This window comes from Lepidochelys kempii, chromosome 10 (genome assembly GCF_965140265.1).
Source record: "Lepidochelys kempii isolate rLepKem1 chromosome 10, rLepKem1.hap2, whole genome shotgun sequence".
Lineage (NCBI taxonomy): Eukaryota > Metazoa > Chordata > Testudines > Cheloniidae > Lepidochelys > Lepidochelys kempii.
In genome coordinates, this window is record NC_133265.1 from 72191327 (window position 1) to 72215264 (window position 23938).

At 41.6% G+C, this 23938-nt stretch overlaps 1 protein-coding gene across 13 annotated transcripts in view; it reads right to left on the bottom strand.

Moving 5' to 3' along the window:
* AKAP13 (A-kinase anchoring protein 13) overlaps nt 1-23938 on the bottom strand; it is a 330778-nt gene that overhangs the window by 163317 nt on the left and 143523 nt on the right. For all 13 annotated transcript variants that reach the window (XM_073304193.1, XM_073304191.1, XM_073304188.1 and 10 more), the window contains one exon: nt 14564-14747. In XM_073304193.1, coding sequence (XP_073160294.1) covers nt 14564-14747 — 184 coding nt within the window. The remainder of the gene's footprint in view (nt 1-14563; nt 14748-23938) is intronic.

Below are 23938 nucleotides of genomic sequence, written 5' to 3' on the forward strand. Positions count from 1 at the left end.
AAGCTGGACAACATGAACTTTAAACTCTCAAATACCAGAAAGCAGATAAACACACACCACTTTTTTTTTTTTAATTAATCTCATGATTTTTCATCACTTGGTGTTGGGAAATGGCAATACTGGAATAAGCACTAGACAATCTATTCAGATTTTAGTGAGCACTCTGTGACAGAACAGGGCAAACAACTTCAGTAAAGCTCATAGTTAGATCCTTCGCTATTGAAATTTAACGACACTGATGACAGGGTCACCATTAAAAAGTCAACATTTCCGCAAAGCTACCACAGTGTTATATCAGATCCCAGAGTATTTCCCTAGTTCTAGAAAGGAATTCTATTATGTGGTTGCTCTGGGTAAATAACTTTTAATGGTAAGAACTATAGCTACTTATTCTAGCAAATACTATCCCCGCTGAGAGGACACGATACTTCACAGCTGAAATGGTATTCACTACCATTGTGCAGGGGCAATGCAAAATAATCTGGAAATATAGCCTCTCAGAACTACAATAAAGAAGAACTTTAATACTCACCAATGACATTTTCAAAGAATCAGAATATCATAGAATATCAGGGTTGGAAGGGACCCCAGAAGGTCATCTAGTCCAACCCCCTGCTCAAAGCAGGACCAATTCCCAGTTAAATCATCCCAGCCAGGGCTTTGTCAAGCCTGACCTTAAAAACCTCTAAGGAAGGAGATTCTACCACCTCCCTAGGTAACGCATTCCAGTGTTTCACCACCCTCTTAGTGAAAAAGTTTTTCCTAATATCCAATCTAAACCTCCCCCACTGCAACTTGAGACCATTACTCCTCGTTCTGTCATCTGCTACCATTGAGAACAGTCTAGATCCATCCTCTTTGGAACCCCCTTTCAGGTAGTTGAAAGCAGCTATCAAATCCCCCCTCATTCTTCTCTTCTGCAGGCTAAACAATCCCAGCTCCCTCAGCCTCTCCTCATAACTCATGTGTTCTAGGACCCCTAATCATTTTTGTTGCCCTTCGCTGGACTCTCTCCAATTTATCCACATCCTTCTTGAAGTGTGGGGTCCAAAACTGGACACAGTACTCCAGATGAGGCCTCACCAATGTCGAATAGAGGGGAACGATCACGTCCCTCGATCTGCTCGCTATGCCCCTACTTATACATCCCAAAATGCCATTGGCCTTCTTGGCAACAAGGGCACACTGCTGACTCATATCCAGCTTCTCGTCCACTGTCACCCCTAGGTCCTTTTCCGCAGAACTGCTGCCTAGCCATTCGGTCCCTAGTCTGTAGCGGTGCATTGGATTCTTCCATCCTAAGTGCAGGACCCTGCACTTATCCTTATTGAACCTCATCAGATTTCTTTTGGCCCAATCCTCCAATTTGTCTAGGTCCTTCTGTATCCTATCCCTCCCCTCCAGCGTATCTACCACTCCTCCCAGTTTAGTATCATCCGCAAATTTGCTGAGAGTGCAATCCACACCATCCTCCAGATCATTTATGAAGATATTGAACAAAACCGGCCCCAGGACCGACCCTTGGGGCACTCCACTTGATACCGGCTGCCAACTAGACACGGAGCCATTGATCACTACCCGTTGAGCCCGACAATCTAGCCAGCTTTCTACCCACCTTATAGTGCATTCATCCAGCCCATACTTCCTTAACTTGCTGACAAGAATACTGTGGGAGACCGTGTCAAAAGCTTTGCTAAAGTCAAGAAACAATACATTCACTGCTTTCCCTTCATCCACAGAACCAGTAATCTCATCATAAAAGGCGATTAGATTAGTCAGACATGACCTTCCCTTGGTGAATCCATGCTGACTGTTCCTGATCACTTTCCTCTCATCTAAGTGCTTCAGGATTGATTCTTTGAGGACCTGCTCCATGATTTTTCCAGGGACTGAGGTGAGGCTGACTGGCCTGTAGTTCCCAGGATCCTCCTTCTTCCCTTTTTTAAAGATTGGCACTACATTAGCCTTTTTCCAGTCATCCGGGACTTCCCCCGTTCGCCACAAGTTTTCAAAGATAATGGCCAATGGCTCTGCAATCACAGCCGCCAATTCCGTCAGCACTCTCGGATGCAACTCGTCCGGCCCCATGGACTTGTGCACGTCCAGCTTTTCTAAATAGTCCCTAACCACCTCTATCTCCACAGAGGGCTGGCCATCTCTTCCCCATTTGGTTATGCCCAGCGCAGCAGTCTGGGAGCTGACCTTGTTAGTGAAAACAGAGGCAAAAAAAGCATTGAGTACATTAGCTTTTTCCACATCCTCTGTCACTAGGTTGCCTCCCTCATTCAGTAAGAGGCCCACACTTTCCTTGGCTTTCTTCTTGTTGCCAACATACCTGAAGAAACCCTTCTTGTTACTCTTGACATCTCTTGCTAGCTGCAGCTCCAGATGCGATTTGGCCCTCCTGATATCATTCCTACATGCCCGAGCAATATTTTTATACTCTTCCCTGGTCATATGTCCAACCTTCCACTTCTTGTAAGCTTCTTTTTTATGTTTAAGATCCGCTAGGATTTCACCATTAAGCCAAGCTGGTCGCCTGCCATATTTACTATTCTTTGTATATAGAAGTTGTATGGGTTAAGGGACCCACTGCAACATGCTCAGGTGATTAACTTTTCACCAACTACCACACCCGACTCTGTGTGGGTATGGATATGGGTATGTGAGAGTTTGTGTATATGTGTGTGAGAGAGAGAGAGAGAGAGATTCACATTTTAGGTGCCTCCAGAAATATGTAGGAAAGCAGCAGCAAATACATTTGTTATTGCCCTCAGAATATGTTATGGACTACTCGCTAGTCTGAATGCTTTCCGAGGTGGCAAGAAAGAGTTAAAAGTTTACTTGCGTAATAGTGACTAATTCCTTACCATACTGCATATGGAAGTGAATAGCAGCAGGCTAGAAGATTAGGACACTAATAATTCTGGATTGTGTAACCACTGCTCCCCAGTAAAAGGTGAAATGTTAAACACATGGTTTCAAAATGCCTTACACTGTAATCTGGGAAACGTTCAGACCACTGATCAAATACCAGACAATATAAAATTCCTCTCAGAAAGGTGGTTTAATTTGCATCCCTTCTTTAATAAAATGTTCACAGACTTTCATATCCTCAGATAGTGAGCAAAATTATTCTCAGTGCAATTCAAATTATACTTCTTCCCACAAAGGGACTACACTCTCTTAAACGAAGTATTTTTCAGGCTTCAATGCGGGCTGTAAAATAAGAAATCAAAACAGCAACACTGATATGATATATACTTGCAAGCAAAGCAGTTCACATACTATAAATTCCATAAGACATAATTGCCATAAGAATTAAATTAATTCTTCCTTTTGTTTTATATTCATACCAACTATCTTGAATTCAAAAAGATTGGTGCCTCTTGGCATTCACCTCTAGAGATCCAATACTGTACCACTCATACTTAAGGAACCGAAACAGCCTATTACAGGCAATTAGTGAAGAAAAGGGATGGCCGAATTTTGCATAGCTGATGGTCTCACTGGAAAATTAGGGTAAGTCTGGGAGCTGCATGTATTTAGGATAAAATGGAGCAGATTCACCCAACCTCATCTTTAATACACAGGTGTGGCCAACGGAAACTACTTCGGCATGCAATGTTCTACCTGTAGCCAAACAAAGGTTTCTCTGGTCAAGATGAGCATTGCATAACGAGAAATGTTGTCTCTGCAGGACACACCTACACAATGAACATGAGCATGACTACCGGCTATGTTAGAACTCTATGGAAGGCTGCATTTTGCTTGCAAGCCACCCCTTTGACTATATCTGATATAGGAGGATCTTATTCTTACTCTTGCTTGTCCCCAGCCCTCTCCTTTCCCTTGAGGGAGGTAAGAGATCTTCCCCTCACAGTCTTTTTTTGACTTCTTGATTGGAGCTGTAGAGGGAGACCTATGCCGGCCAAGGTGCTCGGTGTGGAGTCGGACCACTGCTCCGGTGCCAGAGTGAGTGTCAACTTCATTAGAAGTGCTTTTAAAAGGATATTGCACACCTTCTTCATCTTAGGTTTGAAAGACTTGCAGATACAAACACCTGTTACTTATGTGCCCCTCACGTAAGCACCATAGGCAGCAGTTATGTGGATGGCTGATGGGCACAGGCCATTTGCAGCGATCGCAGGGGCTTAAAGCCTGGGGACTGGGGCACGCCCTGTCCCCTGGCTGAGTCCCATTCGAGACTACGAGAACTTCAAGTACTACTACTAAGGGTAACTAAAACTATACTACAAGTTCTAGGAACAGAGAACGAGACAATGCTAGCCGAAGCAGCAGACGTTTCCAGCACCGTCACTGGTGGCAAGAAGGAACTGAGGGAGCTGGCGGTGCCCCTCATACCATGGCATATGTGCGCTGCTCCAGGGGATGCCAGAGCCGGTCCCCTACGGATACTGCTGAGAAAAAAACTTTTGGCACCGGTGCATGTGGCGAGCACACACACCTAATATGGAATGGACATGAGCAAGCACTCAAAGAAGAACTGCTCTTCTTGTATGTTGGTTAAGAACCTGTTACAAACTTGTTTTCTATCTACAAGGAACCCTTTTGCTGGACTAAACGGAATCTTATGCAGAACAACTTTGATGGTACACTGGAATGCCTATTGCTAAGTTATTCTACCCACAACCCCCAAAAAACCTTATTAACTCTGTAACAGATAAATATTCACAGGGTACTAGGTAACAGTGTTACCAGCTTAAAATAAGGAAGTTTTGCACAATAAATGGAACAACATGGAAAGCACTATCATAGCCTATATAAATTCTAGTACAATATGAAAATTGAAAGAGAGAGTGGCAATCAAAGCCATTAAGCAGCTGAGCTAGAGTGGGCATTCAAGGGGCTATATCTATCCAACAGGACACAAGTGAATATGGGCTACTTGATAGGACACCAGGTTTCGTCTGTTGTATATTACATTTTAACAGGATAGTTTCTGAGCCATAACTGGGTTTGAAGGAATGTTTATCCATTAACTGGAAGAAATGCTGAGAAGCTGAGGTGCTATGTTAGTTGCAAACATAGAGGTTCAGGGGGAGGAGTAGACTTGAAGTTTGGGGAGAGGGAAGGTTTGGGTGCAACCATGGGGGAACATGAAAGGGACATAATTTCCCGCAGTTTTCTTACAATCCTCGTGATGCCTCCCTCAATGTGAATGCTTTAAAATGGTTACTCTGAATCAGCCCAGTCTAGTAGGGACAAAAAAGAATTTCCCAGATGAAAGACCTTCAGTGACCTGTATGGAATGAGCTAGTATTCTTCATCAAGTTTCTAGCAGACAGCTACACACCTCACAAAAATAATTTCCTATAATTAGCCCTCATTAGCATGCTCAGCAGAAATACTGAAGAATGAATGGGCCATAGAGACCACACTCCCACTAGGTTAGGGCTGTGACAAAGGAGATGTCATGTTCCAGCTTTGTCAACCTGGTGCCTCTTGCAAACAGTATTTTCATAAAAATATTTATAAGTGTTACTTTCTGACGCTGAACATTCTGTGGATTCAAGCTATCTGCCTAATTAATGAGTCATTCTATCTCTTCTGGATAACAATGAAATTAATACCCCTATTAACCACTGTCTGTGTAGCCTCTACATTCTGTGTGTCACAACGGCAAAGCCAGCCATCCCCTACAATTACAGAGGTATGAGGACACCATCAATACTGCTACTATAGAAATAAGCACCTAAACGCTCACAAATTTATTAAAGGGGCATTTCCAGGTCAAATTAAGCCGAAAATTCAAGTTTGTAAAAGCCTTTCGACATATTCTCCACTGTTTTGCACCTTGTGTCATCATATACACCTGTGCAAACTGAGTGCAAAATACCATAAAATGCTACTATCCTGATTTAGCAGTGTTATATGACCACTCTGCACTCACTTTTCATAGGTGTAAATGACAGCAAAAGATACAAGAGAGACAAGATGGGTGAGGTAGTATCTTTTATTGGGCCAATTTCTGTTGGTGAGAGAGAAGCTTTTTAGCCACACAGAGCTCTGCTTCAGATAAAAGATATGAGACAGAGGAGACTCAAGCCCAAATAATGATAATGATGATGATTTTTTGGTTTTTTTTAAACTTCTGATCATATACAAATGTTTCCATGACTCCACTTTTTTAAATTGCACCTTTTAAAAAAAAAATACTCTGTAGTGTTGCAAACACAAATACTACAGCATTGTATTAGGGCACAAGACCCAGAAAGCGTCACTGTCTAGGAAGAAAAACTATGAATAAAAGTTAGACTGATCAGATCAGTCTGCACAAGCTGAATGAAGTCCAAAATAGGAAACAAACAGCAAAAAGGGTTAGAAGTATATTCTTATTCTTTCTTGCCATAACTCATGATAGTACGCTTGGCTGTCATGCAATTGGTCTCTCTAAGGTCCAGTAATGCCCAGCTCATGTACCGAGCCTTTTGTCTCCCCCTTGAATGTCTTCCATCCACCCATTGCAAAGGCCAGCCTACCAATATAACTCTCAGGTCTTCACTAGCTGTGTCCCTAACAATGTAGCCTAGTCTCCCTCAACTTTGTTTTCAATTGGGGCAACCTGCATTAGGCCCCTCACAATCTCATTTCTTTCTGTCTCACAGAGTGTCCAACCATTTGACCATCCCAACATCTTCATATTGGGGAACATACTGATTTATTTTCTTGTGGAAGGTCAAGTCTCTGTCCCATACGTTAGGAGGGGTCAAATTACAGTTTTATGCACTCTAGCCTTTAACTTTATTGCCATCTTTTTATAAAGGAGAACTGGGGTCAGCGCCTACCATTTGCATCAAGTAGCTTTGGTACAATGCCGAGCATCACTCAGGAGGACACCATTGTCAGCAACCACTGATCCGATGTATTTAAATTTTTTCACTCTTCTAAGCTCTCTGCCCGTAATATCTTTTGGGGGTGGGTCCTCCTCCCGCAGTCAGCATAGCCTCGATCTTACCAACATTCACTCCAAGCACTGCCGACTCAAAACTGTGCTGCCAATGTTCCAGATTGGTACCTGCAGAGTCTCACAATGTTTTGCGCATGCCACTGGCCATCAACAAACAGGGTGTGCCAAGGTGTCTTCCTCTGTACACTCTCACTGAGCGCATCTAAGACACCTGTAGACAAAAACCGCTGACTCCTGGTGCAGGACAACATTTACTGGAAATTCTCTGCATAGCCCCGTTTGGTTTTGACACAGTAGTCAAGCCATCATACCTAACCCAGATAAAATGGATATATCCGTCTAGCACACCTGCCCATCGCAAACGCTAATTACCTTGGTACATGATCATACACCTTCTCCAAGTCCACAAAGACTATGCCCAGTTGCCATCTCTTTTTGCTGAACTTCTCCATGAGGATTTGTAGAGCAAATATGGCATCAATTTTACTTCTTCCTGGCCTAAGTCCATATTGACCGTTCCAAATTTCAACTGTTCCATGCAAATACTTTTCAATAATCTTCTCCCATATCTTCATAGCATGTGATGTCAGCTGAATTGAGTGATAATAGGAAATACAGTGTAATATCTCCTTTATGTTTAAAAATGGGCACCATGAAGCTTTTAAGCCTTTCATTAGATATTTTCCTCTTTCTTAAGAATATAGTTCAACAGACTTGTAAAATATAGGACACCTCCCCTTCCCAATGACTCCAGCCCATCCACCAGTACTTCTTCTGGACCAGCTTTCTCCTTTTTCATTCTCCTATGTGCCTCCCAAACCTCTTCATCCTGCATGTAATTTTTCATGCCCAAGTTTGGCTTATGTGTTCTTAGTTCCTCTCTTGGGTTCTCTTCATTAATCACTCTTTCAAAATAATCACCCCAGACTTTACTGATTGATGCAGCATTTGTTTGCAATATACCATGTCCGTTTCTAATAATACACAAACTGGTTCACATCCCTCATCATTTTCTCTCGACTTAATGAGTTTGCAGATGGTCTTTTCTTCCTCATCTCCTCCTTGTCAGTTATACAGTTTGTCACTGGCCTAAATTTTGTTTGTCATAACATGCCTTTTAGCTTCCTTTTTTGCCTTCATATACGCCCTATTATCACTGTTCAAGCCACTGGCCTACTGTTTTTTTAAAGGTTACCTTTTTCTTTTCAATGGATTCTTTCTTTTGATGATTCCATCACCCAGTGTTCCTCCTTATCCTTTTCGGCACTGATTTCATCACTCCTAGGACTCCTTGTGCCACATCCAGCAATATTAACTTTAGTTTGTACCAGTTATTTTCCACACATCCCTGTGTGTAGTCTGGAAGCATATACATTACTTCTTCAAAGATTTTTTTCATTCCTATCTTTAAGTTTCCACCACTTCAGCTTTTCCAGTGCCCAGCAGTTTAGATGTTTCTGAGGTCTCTGCATTCTGAAGTCCATAATAAGTCTGTGTTGGTTTATAATGCTCTTGCCAGGTATTACCTTACAATTGATTATTCATGAGCTGTTGCTGCTTCTTGTCAAAAAGAAATCAATTTGGGACTTGTGTCTGCCACTTGTACACCTTATGAGGTTGCTTCTGGTGTTAGCAATCACTAGACAAGTCTGTATGGCCATTTCCAATGGAGTTTTCGGTTCCAATGTCGTGCCTTCCATGGACTGTTTCATACCCAGTCTTTGCAAATTATAACATGTGTACTTAGATCTGCTTGATAATTATCTTCTCATTGGGTGGTATGTTTCCAGTAAGGCACAACAACTGATCCATAAACTCCACTTTTACCTTTTGATCCTCTCCTAACTCTAGTGCATATCCACTTACTATATGGACAGTTACGTCAGCTCAGTTTAATACTCAACTCATCAGTCCGTCTGACATGATGGTAAACTCTACCAAATGCCTCTGCATGGTTTCATCCAGAATAACTCCAACACCATTAAAAGCATATTAGATTTTAATATTTTTAAATTTAATAATATAAGGTGATATTAATACAAAGAGACAACTCATTTTTAGTATTTTTTTAAACTGGACAGTGTCCCTGTAATATCAAATCTACTGAGAAAACTTTAGGAGAGGGAAAGGAAATCAGTTGTCATCTAGTGAAAGAAGACAACGCTGGGAGGGAAAGAAATTTGATATTCTTATCAGAAGGAGGAAGCATTTCATGAGCTTTGGAGAAGGGCATGAGTCTCAAAGCAACCCCCACTCTTTTCCAATTATGGTTGCTCTTGGCCATTGGCAATTGAGATGCTTTGCACACTCCTGTCCATGTGCTTAATATTTATGCATCTCACTCTGCCACCATCATTCCTCCTAGTTGAAGGGTCAATAAGAGGCAACCTTAGGAGGACATGTCACCTTTCATCTATAAGTTATCAGTTCAAATCCAGCTGAGGACAAGCACATAGGCAAAGATATTTTAGACTGTCAGAGAAGAAGCACCGGCTTACATACAACAGCCAAAAACCTGGAGCTGATATGAAGCCAGGTACTTACATCAGTACATGCGTATAAGTGGTGATTCTGGGAGTGCATTTACATAGTAGGCAACTTTCCTGCTAGGAATAGGTTAAGTTAAATAAAACTACCTAGCCATGAAAATAAATGAAAATGTCAAGTGACTTATCCTCATTTTTGTTATTGTTATTATAATATTTGGAGATGAGAGAGGGGAAGAGAAAGTCTTCAGCTTCTACTCTGACCACAGTTAAAGCCCTTATTCAGCAAAGTATTTAAACACATGCCTATCTTTAAACCCACACTTAAATCCTTTGCTAAATAGGAATGGGATTACTCATGTATTTAAAATTAAGTGTGTACTCAAGTGCCTAAAGTGACAGATACATAGAAAAGTACCCATCTCAGAGGCACTACTGAAAGCATCTCATTGGGACAACAGCACAGACCTCATCACTTACGTATTTTAGATCAAGGATTGCAAAATGCTCACAAAACATCTTGTTATCCGTGAGATTTTTTTTTCTTTTATGTTAGTTGGGTCTCGGTCAGTATGAACTTGGAAATTACATCAATTTTCTGACAAGAACCACACTTTGTCCTGCTTCTCTGTGCACTGATTTACATCTTCACATGCTGAGGCACCTGGCTATTATCAGAATATTTTAAGGAAGGGTAATACTCTCCCTATGATCCCTTAGAAACCCACCAGACAGTGATAACTGCACAGACGCAGAACTGACTCAAATGAAAATCAAAAGGTTTCTAGGAGAAATTAGTGACTGCTTAAGCTTTGAATCTCTCCTTTCTCTCATAAGTGTCCAAAAATAAGAGCCAGACAGGACAAAAAAAAAGGGGTGTATTCCTTGTGGTTCTTTTCATCCTTCTCACCTACTTCTTTTTTTATGGTGCCACACTCAGGATTAGCTGCTGAAAGATTCCACATGTGTAGCTCACTGAAGATTTTTGCACTTTTCGGTCATTAGACTAAAAGATTTAGGCTACTAAGAAGCAATTCAGATTATGAAGGCGGCATTGTTAGGTTGTTTATAGACACATACACACAACAGTATGTCAGATTTTAAAAATAATCATCAACAATGTGCAGCATTCCCGAACACATTCAAGGACAATAAGAGGAAGTGGAGATGATACAATGAGAAGTCCTGCAAAGTGGCCTGAGTGATCTTCCCCTTGCTCTAGTCTTTGCCATTCACAATCTCACCTGTTAATTTTTAAACATGTTTATATATTTTCTTCCCCAATTTTCCCCCTTGCCCCCAACAATGGCGATGGGGTGTGAGTGTGTGTGTGTGGAGGGGTGTCAGTCAACTGGCAAACTGAATATCAGCTAGTCCTTGGAATCTCCTCCTCTACCTGCTTCACAAAGCAATGAAGAACATGGACCTGATAGCCTGGATTACTACACTGCATTCTATTTGGAAACATCTGCTAGTGCAAAATGCAGCTGTCCTCTTACACAGCCAAGTTACTGCCAGGAAGCAGGAGACCCCTATGTTCCAGAGTGAGCTTGCTCTTAGGGTATAATCTACACAGCAACTGGGAACATGTCTCCCAGCATGGGTAGACAAACACAGGCTAGCTGTGCTCGAGCTAGCATGCTAAAAACAGCAATATGGCTATGGTGGCACAGTCAGCTGCTTGAGCTAGCCACCCGCCTACATACCCCGGGGTTTAGGCAGGTTCATACTCCAGCAGCTAGCTCCAGGAGCTGCCTGTGCCACCACATACACACTGCTATTTTAGCGCACTAGGCTGAGCAAAGCTAGTGTGCTTGTTTACCCATACTGCAAAGCACATTCCTTTAGAGGTCATCTCTCCCTTTGCATGATCACATGGGCATTGAGGTTAGCTGAGGCTCTCAAGCTCACAGTAGGGCCAGAATTAAACATGAAAGGGCTATTGGCAAACCATTCTCAGTGAAGGGACCTCGAATCTGGAATTCGCTCCCACCACCGCTCTAAGAGACAGCTGGCTTTCAAGGCCAGCCTATTTTCCTAGCTGTTTTCAGAAGGGGATGGATCATTATTTGGTCACTGGATATTACCCTGCAAGTTAGAGAGATGCATTTAAAATGTCTAATAAATAGATAGATACTTAGCAAATGTGGATGAGCTCCAGTAACGGAGGATCCTGATGGGATGTTTTGGAACATATCACTGCCTCAGGCAATAGATTATTCCATTTTCACTAGGAGAGAGGCAAGGTTTATTTTGCAAACCTTATTTATAGATAAAACAAAGGCGCACAGGGGTGATTTATGACTTATTCATCACACCCCCAGTAAGATCCCACTTCATTTTAGTTTGCTGTCTGTTCTAATCCAATTCTGTCTTTCACTCTTGAAGAAACTGTGATCACACCTCTCATATTAAGATAGAGATGATGCAGGGACCAGTTAACATAAGAAAGCAACAACTCTCCAGGAGTTATAAGGAAGAAAATGTTAAGGCTGTTTTCATGAAGAACTGCAACAGCTTAAAAAGGAAAAGCCTTTTTCATAAACAGGTAGGAATCAAGGGAGAGAGAGAAAGGACTCATGGGATTTTTTTTAAATTTGACCACATCCCAGAATTCCACTGGCTTCCGCTAAGCATCCCACAACATGCAGTGAGAAAAATCCAAGAACACACACAGCTCAGCAGCAAAGCAAAAAGGACCATGGGATAACCTCTAAGCATACAACACACTTAGTACATGTCAAGCCCACGCCATGTACCCAATGGATATGTGTACACAACAAGCGGTAGTGAGTCTTCAAGCCCAGGTCAACAAACTCAGGCTGATGGGACTCATGCTACCTCACTAAAAATACCTGTGCAGATTCTGGGGGTGGAGCTTGGACTCTGAAGCCTATCCCTGTCTCCAGACTTCAGAGCCCAAGTCACATCTACACGGCTATTTTTATCACAGTAACATGAGCCCAAATCTGTTGACCTGGGCTCAAAGGCTTACTGACCAGGGATGTGTAGACTTACCCAATGATACAAACTGAAAAGGGCACAGCTCTCCTGTGTGCATGTTATTAGTATGGCTCACATATTGCATGCCAACCAGTGTCAACTCAGTGCAAACTAATCCCTTCATTTACACAGAGCCTTAATTTTCTTTGGGGCAGGGTCTGACTTTTTTGTATTATTTGTTTTAACACAAGGGGGTCCTGGTCCACGACTAAGGTTTGTAGGCACTACGATAGCATAAATAATAATATATCCACACGTCATGTCCTCACTAGTCAGGCTAAGAGGGGGATTCTGTATCTTGTTGCTGAAGCTAAATAATGTTTTGAGGAAATAGTATGGATAACAGGAACTCAGTCATATTGGTAGCATAACTGGAATTTGGTCTTTTATTTTCACAGGTGAACTACAAGGCCATCACAAAGCCTCTTGTCTTAGGTCAGAGTCGATTCCAGAGAAAAACAGTAACACTAGAGGGATACTGCCAGAAATTCAAAGACTCGGAACTTTTAGTTTTCACTACAACAGAGATCTGACACTCCAGTACTTGAACCAATTGTGAAATATTCCTCAAGTACACTGCGCAGCTGTTGTAACAGCTTTATTTCCCCATTTTTACTAAACTATCAGCTCTATTCTTATTTGGGTAATAATAATATTTACAGTACTTGCTGGAAGCTATACAATCAAGTTTCGACTGATGTAATTTTCTTGACTGCATCCTGTCTTTCTTGACTACCTTGTTATGTTGCTAACCATCTAAACACCTAGGAGAGTTTCACCTTATTATAGGATTGATCCATTGATTCCAACTTTAATGCAGTATACAGACAGGAGGTGTGTGGGTATCAGAGTATTATGGGGATTGAACATTGTCACAGAATGATTCATATATCAAAAGATCACTTGGGAAAGCAGGTGTAACGCCCACCCATGCCTCCATATTATTCCCAGATGATGGGTATTAAATGAAAGCTTAATACAGAGCTTCTTTCCCCCGCCCTACTTTAACATGGTGTTGATAGACAATTTTGAAACTTGTGAGATGGAAGATTAAATTCAACGACTTCAGCAACATTTAGCAAAAGACTGATTTTCAGCTTCGAGAATTATTCTCCCCCATTTCCTAAAACAACAAAACACCAATGCATCCAATGAAGTGAGCTGTAGCTCACAAAAGCTTATGCTCAAATAAATTGGTTAGTTTCTAAGGTGCCACAAGTCCTCCTTTTCTTTTTGTGAATACAGACTAACACGGCTGTTACTCTGAAACCTAAAAATTCAGAGTAGAAAAGGAAAGTTAATGACGAAGAGCTTGAGATGACAAGATACAATGACAAAATGACAGTAAAAATGGATACCAATATAGATTAAGTGTGCAACTGGTTAAAACTTTTTCTCCTGCTTTGACAAACATTCCACTCAAATCAAACAGATTAAATAAGTGTCATCAGCCTTGGCTTTCAAAACTAGATCTCTCAATATACTGTTATCAAAAATAACTTCTAGTCCTCCAAAACATTCTTGTAAAGCACTTCAATAAAGAAAATAATGTGAAAACGCATACATGATTGGTCACTTGGGACTAGTCAGTATGTCTTCACACACCTCTCATTTTGTTTTTAAACACACAAGTTAATTTCAACCCAGACTTTCAGGGCTATATATCTTTTCCATAAATGTTCATATTTTATTCTATAGGATCAGCATGGCTTATTTTAAGCAAAAACTGGTAGAGAATATTATTTAATAGAAAGAAAAACAAAAAACCTCACCCAAACTCCCAATATCAGCTTTCCATTGGGGGATCTGGCACTTGTGCAAGGAAAAATTTCTTCACTTGTATTTGCTTAAGGTTTAACTCTAACTACTGTTACAAAAAATGACGTGACAGCTGTAAACAGAAGACTGTGCAACAAAAACAGAAATGAGACTATAACATGACTATTGCATTTCCCATAAACCTTGAGGTCCTGCCCAACCCTTTCCAGCAACAAAGGCAAAAATAAAGAGTGAACAACAAAAACTGCACCTAATTACAAAGAACAGTACTTGGATTTGTGTTATTCAAATAACTGCACAATACAGGCAAGGATGCTGCAGGGGATGGAAAGACAACACAGGAACTTAGAAAAATTATTCTTACTCTGTCAAAAGCTGATGCAGCTTCTGATAGCCCCGCTCCAATGCCAAGCTCACAGGTGTGGCCCCTTCGTTGTTGTGGATACAAAGAGCTCCTCTTCCACCTGGCTGCTGTAGCAGAAACCATGTCAACCTCAGAAGGCCCAGCCTCACTGCAAAATGCAACAACGTCTCCCGGGGGCTACTCTCTGGGAAGAAAGAAAAAAGAAAATGAAATGTGCAGAATATGGATTAGATGAATGCCACTTCCCCACATCCCAGCTACTGGAGCTGAGCCACACTGATGCAAAATACAGTACAATGGTTGGCAAAAACTTGCAGTCTCTCAGAGCCAAAAAGCCAAGCAACCTAAACACTGAAGCACCTGGAAAAACATATGCGAAGGCTGGCTGTTCACATTCAGGAGAGGCTGGCACCTCAGAATGAGCGGATCACCACAGTGTAGGGCCCTACCAAATTCACGGCCATGAAAAAGGCCTCACAGACCATGAAATCTGGTCTCCCCCTGCGAAATCTGGTCTTTTGTGTGCTTTTACCCTATACTATACAGAATTTATGGGGGAGACCATCATTTCTCAAATTGGGGGTCCTGACCCAAAAAGGAATTGCAGGGGTGTTGCAAGGTTATTTTAGGGTGGTCACAGTATTGCCACCCTTACTTCTGCGCTGTCTTCAAAGGGGGGTGGCCGGAGAGCGACAGCTGCTGGCCGGGCGCCCCACCCTGAAGGCGGCGCAGAAGTAAGGGTGGCAGCACCGTACCATGCCACCCTTGCTCGTGCACGGCTGCCTTCGGAGCGTGGTGGCTGCTTACTGAGGGCCCAGCTCTGCAGGCAGCAGTGAAGTATTAAGGGCGACGATGCCGTACCAGGTCCTCCTTACTTCTGCGCTGCCCCTGGTGGGGACTCTGCTTGCAGAGCCGGGCTCCCGGCCAGCAGTTGCCGCGCTCCAGCTGCCCAGCTCTGAAGGCAGCGCCGCCGCCAGCAGCAGCACAAAAGTAAGGGAAGCAGAACTGCAACCCCCTCTACAATAACTTTGCAACCCACCCACAACTCCTTTTTGGGTCAGGACCCCGACAATTACAACACCCTGAAATGTCAGATTTAATCAGCTGAAATCATGACATTTACGATTTTTAAATTCCCACGACTGTGAAATTGACCAAAATGGACCATGAATTTGGCAGGGCCCCAGTAAATTTAATTGAAGTTGTGAGTGCTCACGACCTCTTAGGATCAGACCTACTGCAGAAGCTAATGAGAAAAGGTGCAGTTCCTAGACAGGCTTGATATCTAGAGTATTTAACTACCTCTAAATAGAAGATCAGTAAGTTCAAGTAGGCTGTGTTTGTCTGTACTTGCTGATACTTTTCTCCCACATAAGACTGAATCAATTTTTTGGCACTGCCAAATTTGGTGTTTAATGACACAGATTCCTCCCTGGGCACAGCGAAAATGCTAAACTGAAGGCATAAATCTGGAGCAGGTATAAAAAGAGGACCGTCTACACTTTCTCAAAGAAAGCAAAAAGTGAGGACTTTCTTTTTCTAATTTGATTAAGCGTTAGACCAGCTTTTACAGTGCCCATGTCAGCAGACACAGCATTACATAGAAACTGTATAATTTTGAGCAGCAGCATTTGTCAGATGGGTGCACTCCTTCCCCGCCTTTTACATTTAACAACCATGGTCTTATAATTTGATTTTTAAAAAATCACTGTGTCTAAGCTTTCATCTCTGAAAAATAAATCCTTATTCAAAGAACTGAAGCCCTAGAACCTTGCTCTGAACAGCAACAACCAGAAATGAGCTCCAGATGCACTGTGAAATATTGTATTTGGAGATCAAAGCATTTGTGAGATCTGTACCCAGAACATGGTCATTTGGATTTTAAAATCTGCAAGAAGAGGTTAAAAAAAAAAACACCTAAAGATTTGTTCTTGAAAATTAACAAAGGATTTCAGCATTGACTGGTATAGCTTTAAAAGGCACCCTATATACTGCAGTAAACCAAACGAGTGAACAGATTCAGTGAAACACCCTGAATATTGAAGTAAAAATGTATAGCCTTATTAATTCAGTCGACAACCAAACTAATAGATCAGGTTACAATGTGAGTGCATAATGCTTCTAAGATTTAATCAGGTAATTTCTCTCAAGCACATTTTTGAAGGATGCCACAGTACAAACTGCTAATTCCTTTGTTCAGATGGGTTTTAAGGGCGTTTAGTCAAAAAACAAAACAAAACAAAACAAAAAAACCAAAACTAAAACAGCGATTTCTCTGCTTTTTGCCATCTAGCTTTTGCTGAGCTTCTTGGCTGGCTCAGCTCCTGCAAAGCCTAATCTGTATTCAAGTACCAAAAGCTTCCTGGCACAGTCTACCATACAACTTCGAATTAGGGCTTTGGCAACCTGCTTTCTCCCTCCCCTGCACACACCCACTACCCACCACCCCAATCCCAGCCCGCTCCTGTTTAGCATAAAGGAAAATTACACCCTCCTGAATATATGAGCATGTGTGAATGGTGGTGCCAGCTGATTAGAGGAAGAACGTAACCGAGCTTGCTCAGAGACAATATTTGTAGCCAGGGAAAGACCGAAGACAGGGACATTAGTAGAATATGCTACAGCATGGCACTTTATAGACGAATGAGAAGACAAGATATCTGATCAGAGGTCATTACAAACTTAATAAGTCAGGACAAAAAGATGGCCAACTGTATGGGAAGGGAAATGGGGCCTGAGGAGACCGTAGAAAAGTTGCTGTGAAGGAACTTTTCCAGCGAGAACAGTAGATTCAAAAATGACCTTCCTAGGGGCTTGTCTACACATAAATATTGTACCACTTTAACTGCACTAGTATAATAAAGCAAATCAACCCTCCTATCGTGGATGCAGTTTCAGTGGTATAAAATGATATGAGCATAGCTTATTCCTGTACTGAATTGGGGCATCTATGCTACTTCTCCCAAGACAGTTTCTATCATTTTTTTTTTAAATGGGAAAAATTTTCAAAAGCACCTCAGTGATTTAGGATCCCAAGTCCCATTTTTAAAAATGACAGACTTCTTCTATGCTTAAGTCTTTTTTGAAAATTGTACCCAACTTATTACAATACAAACAGTCTTCCAAGCAGCAAGACACATACACAAATCCAAGCTCTTCTGTTTCCTGTGTTTGGATACTACCCTTACATGCAAGGATCCATATATGCTACACTAATGCCTCTGAGTACCAACATGAGAGAGTGCAGTCTTCTACCAGAAGAGATGGCACTTGCCATGTCGAGCACATTAAACAGAAAAAAAACCCTCACCATCCAGCCTCAGGCCCTGAGGATCTGACTACCGTGTGAACTGGCATCAAACCACCCTAACAGAGACAAGCAGGAATGACGGCAGCCAACAGACACCGTACTAAGAAAAGGAGTACTTGTGGCACCTTAGAGACTAACCAATTTATTAGAGCATAAGCTTTCGTGAGCTACAGCTCACTTCTGAGGAAGTGAGCTGTAGCTCACGAAAGCTTATGCTCTAATAAATTGGTTAGTCTCTAAGGTGCCACAAGTACTCCTTTTCTTTTTGCGAATACAGACTAACACGGCTGTTACTCTGAAACCAGACACCGTACTGTACACACAACAACCGTGAGTGCTCAGGACAGGAGTCTTAGCTGAACACATTTTCAGCGATAGACGATACAGAACTTACATGGCTAGTGTTAAAAAGGGATGCACCATCTATGAACTGGATTAACTTTCCAAAATAAAAAAGCATCTGTCACTGTGACAGCTGCTCAAAGCAAGTTTATAGCCCGTTTGCATCAGACCTTGTGAGGAATGGGGAAAAAGGAGGAAGGCAAAGAAATGAAGCTATTTCTACCACCCCACCCCTTTTTTTTTTTTTGCCTAGCAACAGGGGAATCTTAGGGCGCTGGACTTTAGAAATTCAGGCAGAGGTTTGTTTGAACAGGTTGGCATGGTGCAAAACGCCCATCCCAAGCGTGGAAGAGTTACACAACCTTTAGCATGGATTAGCTGTAGCTGTTTTCCATAAATGGCTGAAAGCAGAAATTTAGCAGCGGTCTTCAGAATCACCAGGCATCCCATAAAGTGGTAACACAAAGCCCTTTGCAATTAGAGAATTACAGAAATAAAGTACATGCAATAGTGGGAGGTCAAGGCTATTTTGTTCCTTCTATGTCTCCTAGTAATAGGCAAGGTTTAAAACATATGATTAGTGCCCCATAATGAAAGAGCACTTTAATCCAGCTGGCAAGGAATGCAAGATTTTAGAGTGTGGGGTTTTTTTTGTTTGTTTGTTTTTTTGGGGAGAGGGTTGTTTTTGGCAGTTGTGGCAGATAAATAAGCAGGCAGTTTAACTGGATAACTAAGGATCAACTTTCCACAGAGAACTGTCATCTCACTTTGTTAACTGACAGGATTAAGGTTTAAGGTGCTTTTAACCAGTAACAAAAAGCCACTGAGGAAGAAAATGCTTGAATATGACAGATCTGAGAACATACACAATGTTCCCTGAGCCAGGGGCTTCATTTTTAATGACCTTGATTGAAAGGAGCTAAAAAAAAAACAAAACAAAAAAAACTTCCCATGAAGAGGTACAGAGTGAGTGATTGTGGAACTCCCCATCAAATCTGGCTTCCATCCCTGCACCCCTCCCTCTGTGGGAAACTGCCCTCTCACTCCGCTCAAACCTCACAGGTCAGTCGGACAAGGAAATGGAAACATGTTATTGTCACAGATCAGTAAGTCCCAGATAACCACCTGAACCGGCAACGTTAGAAGAGGAGGGTCAAGACAGACGGACATTGTGCATTAAAGTGTTGAGAGATGAAACACCAACTCAGCTGAAAATAACTGATTTGTTGGTCATTTTTTTAATCTTATAAACTGTGATTTTCAAAGGAATGTAGGGGACTGAAATGCCTCAATTCCTACTTCTTTTAAAGGGAACAGAGAGTGGCTTTGATATCTGTCACAGAATCTTTTATTGAACAGTAGATTTGGGATGGATGGACTAGAGGGCAGAGACCACCCTGTACAAAAAATAATTTTATTTTGCTTGCAATTATCCAGTCCCCTTTTCTCCTCCCATTGCTGAAGATATCTTGCATTTTGTTCTGAAAAAGGTTTTCCCTCACTATCCAGGTTCTCACTGTTTTTTAGTTGCAGTGAAATGATAAGATCATGTGCACAATGCTTATGCCCAAATAAATTTGTTAGTCTCTAAGGTGCCACAAGGACTCCTCGCTGTTTTTGCTGATACAGACTAACACGGCTACCACCCTGAATGCTATGCTGTTGGCACAGGAAAGATGATGTATTCCACACAGTTACTTTACTGCAACATACAACAGGAGGTGAATGTGAGGGAGCTGACTGCACATGAATATGGAAGTCTGTAGTTAAAGCTCAAGCATTACTGGTAGCTACTCCACAGAAAGGGGTCAAGGGAAACTATCAAAACATGTGGAAGATGTATAGATTTAAGCCTCTGAACCTGAAAGAACCCAATTACAATATGAACAATGACCGCTGATCCAGAAAGCCCACCGCCCCTTTCAGCCAATACCCACGTCTGTTTTACTGCTGCCACAATATTCTGTCTTCTGTTGTGTAGTGGTATCATCAGAAAGACTTCTCTTGTCTCAGCCTGAGAAAGGATTGTACAGGCACAGTCAAGACAAACATCTCAGTAAAACCCCTTCCTTTTTTGTGGGAATAAGGTTAGGATGATTTCAGCCCATCAATTCCCATCCCAATTTCTACCCCTAATCCACATGATTGCTTCTTGCTTCGAATCAGGCAATGCCACCAGCACATACTTTGCTGATGCAAATGTAACAGTACAGAGAAGTGCACTGTGTTTGCATATTATCTCCTTTTAATTTCTATTGATGGCTGAATTTATTCTTATCAGGACAATGCCATTCATACAGCAACGGGTATAATCTATTCTGGAAATAGCTATATTCAAAGTGTTTGCTTTTGCGTAATCCAACAAAGGACATTTAAATCTGGTAACCTTTTATTAGAGCTTTACTTTGAGTACATTCACATAGATGATTGACTCAGCAAGTCCAATAAAAATGTATCTTGCTGGTCATATTAACCACACCTCTTTTATGCACTTGGACAAAGGTCAGTTGCTTCTAAATGATTCTCATTATTCTAGCCTTGTAATATTCCTCTCTCTCTTTTCCCCATATCTTCATACTCTGTCTCTTCTGAATTTTCTTTCCCTCTAGTATTTAAAAACAAAAGCTTTCAAAGGGGTATCACCTTGCCACTCTGACACTAATGTTGCATTATGCACTTATGTGATCTAGGAGTCATATACTGGTGATTTTGTATGCTTGGTTATCAAAAGCTTAATGCAAATCTAGTCAAACAAATTATTTGGATAATTTCAGATGATGCACAGAATGAATACGAGTTAAAGTATCTTGTTCTAGACTTTCCCTTCCTTCCTGGCTATCTCACAGCATCAGTCTGTGCATTTCTCTTAAGAAAATATTGCAGATGAATGTTTATCATGCAGAGTTCCTGAAAAGTGATACAAATTCTTGGGACTTAAAGCATGTGCCTAAAGTTAAAACAGGTTCAAGTGTTTTGTCAAATAAGTACAGGCTTTGAGTCAGCAGTCCACAACCAGGGCCCAGTGTTCTGTAGTTTATAAAGAGGAGAATTGTCTGGCTCTCAGAATGATTTCTCCTTATCCTCTCAGTGAGGAGTTACCTTGTCTCAGTGCTGTCAGTAGCCACCAGGAATCTCCAGAAGTTTTACGAAATTATTGAAGGTACTACTGAATGTACCACCTTGAAAGAAGACAGTATGCAAAATATCCCTACTTTTCAGACTTTAACCGTAGGGTTGGATCTCTGTCATTAGTTTACTACCCATTAGAATGGAAAGAAAACCGTCTATATGTGCAAAGATTTTTCACAATATTATTTAGAAGAAATTTAAGAAGGGAATCTCTTTTTTTATTGATATTTCACTCAAGGATTAACTTGCATATTCCTTTCTTTCTGAGCCATAGCAGATCCCATCTAGGTTTTGTCTGTCTGCCCCTCCTAACATAACACAAGCAATGACTTTATCTTTCAGCACATGATGTTCTGGATCTTGACAAACTATTTGGTTAATTTTCTCTTTGCTCATATAAACTAGGAAACTACAGCCATTCCTCCAATTGTATTTTATGTGTTTCACTTTTTAGAAGAGGATATTTTAATTCAATTGATCATATCATTTCCAGATGTAAGTATAACTAGAGTTTCAATCTCAACAGCTCAGGGCAAAGTAACAGCTCTACCCGTGCTATTATGAATAATAAATAACAATCCTAACTAGGATGGCAGTGTAGCAGTGTAGCTATGTTCTTTGGAAAGATACAGTACACTTGCAATAATAAAGAACAGCATAATTAAAGGCAATTGCAATCAATTCCATGTTTGGAATATTTTGATGACGGGGTAATCCTTGATTATGCACATTCTGCACTAAGTATTGGACAACTCTTGAGGTCATGGTGGATTAATGAGTAATTCACTATGGCATAAAGAACGTTTACTTTAGAGCAGGGATCTGCAACCTTTGGCCCGCAGCCTGCCAGGGGCAGGTTCAGCCATTTGCGGCTCTCACTGGCCGCAGTTTGCCACTCTAGGCCAATGGGGTCTGGGAAGCGGCAGCCAGCACATCCCTCGGCCCGCGCCACTTCTCGCAGCCCCCACTGGCCTGGGACAGCAAACCGCAGCCAGTGGGAGCCATGATTGGCCAAACCTGCAGACGCGGCAGGTAAACAAACCAGCCCGACCCGCCAGGGGGCTTACCCTGGTGGGCCGCGTGCCAAAGGTTGCCGATCCCTGCTTTAGAGAAAAGTTTTGGATGATGGAGAATGGTTCTCCTCTTGTGATTTAACTGCCCACAGACAGACGTGAAACAAACAAGGATGCAAAATGCACGAGGTGGAGGTCACCTTAGATAACCAATAGGATCCAGGCACATTCCTTCAATGGAACATAGCCATCACCTGCCATGTAAACAGTTTCACCCCTTTAGATGTATCAATTAAAGGACATAGCGCAAGTCAAGAAGTGATATTGTTACAGTACACTACTGGTTGCTTCACCCCTACATTTCTGTAGAGTTTTCAGTTTTGTGTTTTCTTCCATTAGCCGGCCAAGCTAATCTAGCCAAATGATTTTAAATCTTCTGGCTACCTTGGTCACAGACAGAGTGGACCAGTGGATAGGACACAGGCCTGGAAAATCAGGAAACCTAAATTCTATCATCCTCAGCTCTGCTACTGACTGTGTGCCCTTTGGCAAATCGCTTCACCTTTCCGCACCCTGGTTTCCCCCTGGTTGTATAATGAAGGTAATGATACCATCCTTTGTGAGGTGTTTTTAGATCTGTGGATAAACAGATGTTTGATGGGGGATTTTTCAGCAGAGGCATAGGGATTTTTTTTTAAGTCCATCTTCGCCAATGTTTAACTCCACCTTTAGTTCCTGGGATAGTTTTTTTTTTTTTTTTTTCCAAAACTGGACATGACAAATTATATACTACCAGCTCATTGTCTGAGCCAGTCTATAGGTGGCAAACACAACACAGAAGATGTACTGGTCAGATGAAATGCAGTAAGAAAAAATGGCAAAGAGAGGGAAAAACACAATAGTTTAAAAAAAAAAAAACTTAAAATTTTACTCATTTGGTTTTTCCCACATTTTACACACCAGTGGGATGCATTCTTCTGGCATAAGCTACAGTAATGTGTAAGAAAAGCCAGCAGAAAAAGGAGGACTGATTCATCAGAAACTTTCAAAAAAAGAAAACCCTAAACAAATGTCGTGCCATTTTTAAGAGTGACCATTTTCTTTTGGTTTATTTCTTTTGGAAATAGAAGTGGTATGTCATTTATTTGATAGAAACAAGAATCAAACATACAAAGCTGCACCTAAATTGCTTGTAAACCTCTTGAATCAAGCTGAGTGCAGGGAGAATGGGAGGGAATCAATTCATTTATTGATCTACTCAATGTCACAAGGTCTGGTTGTGAGTCTGTTTCTTTGCACTTCCTTCACTACCAGAGAGCAGGCTGTCTAGTGCTTACACAACTCTTACCAATTTGCAGCTGGCAAGGCTGATGTCAGGAGAAGAGGTTGCATTCTGAGATGGAAGCCCATTTGGTGGGGGCAGAAGTAGAATTGTGATTGTAAAAATAAACCAGTTTGCATGAACATGACCAACTCATGCTCAAAACTTACACAGGACTGTACATTACCAGTTCCTCTCCTACTTTCTAATTGGTTCCGCAGGCTATAGCTTAGTGGCAAGCTATTGTGCCACCTTTTCTC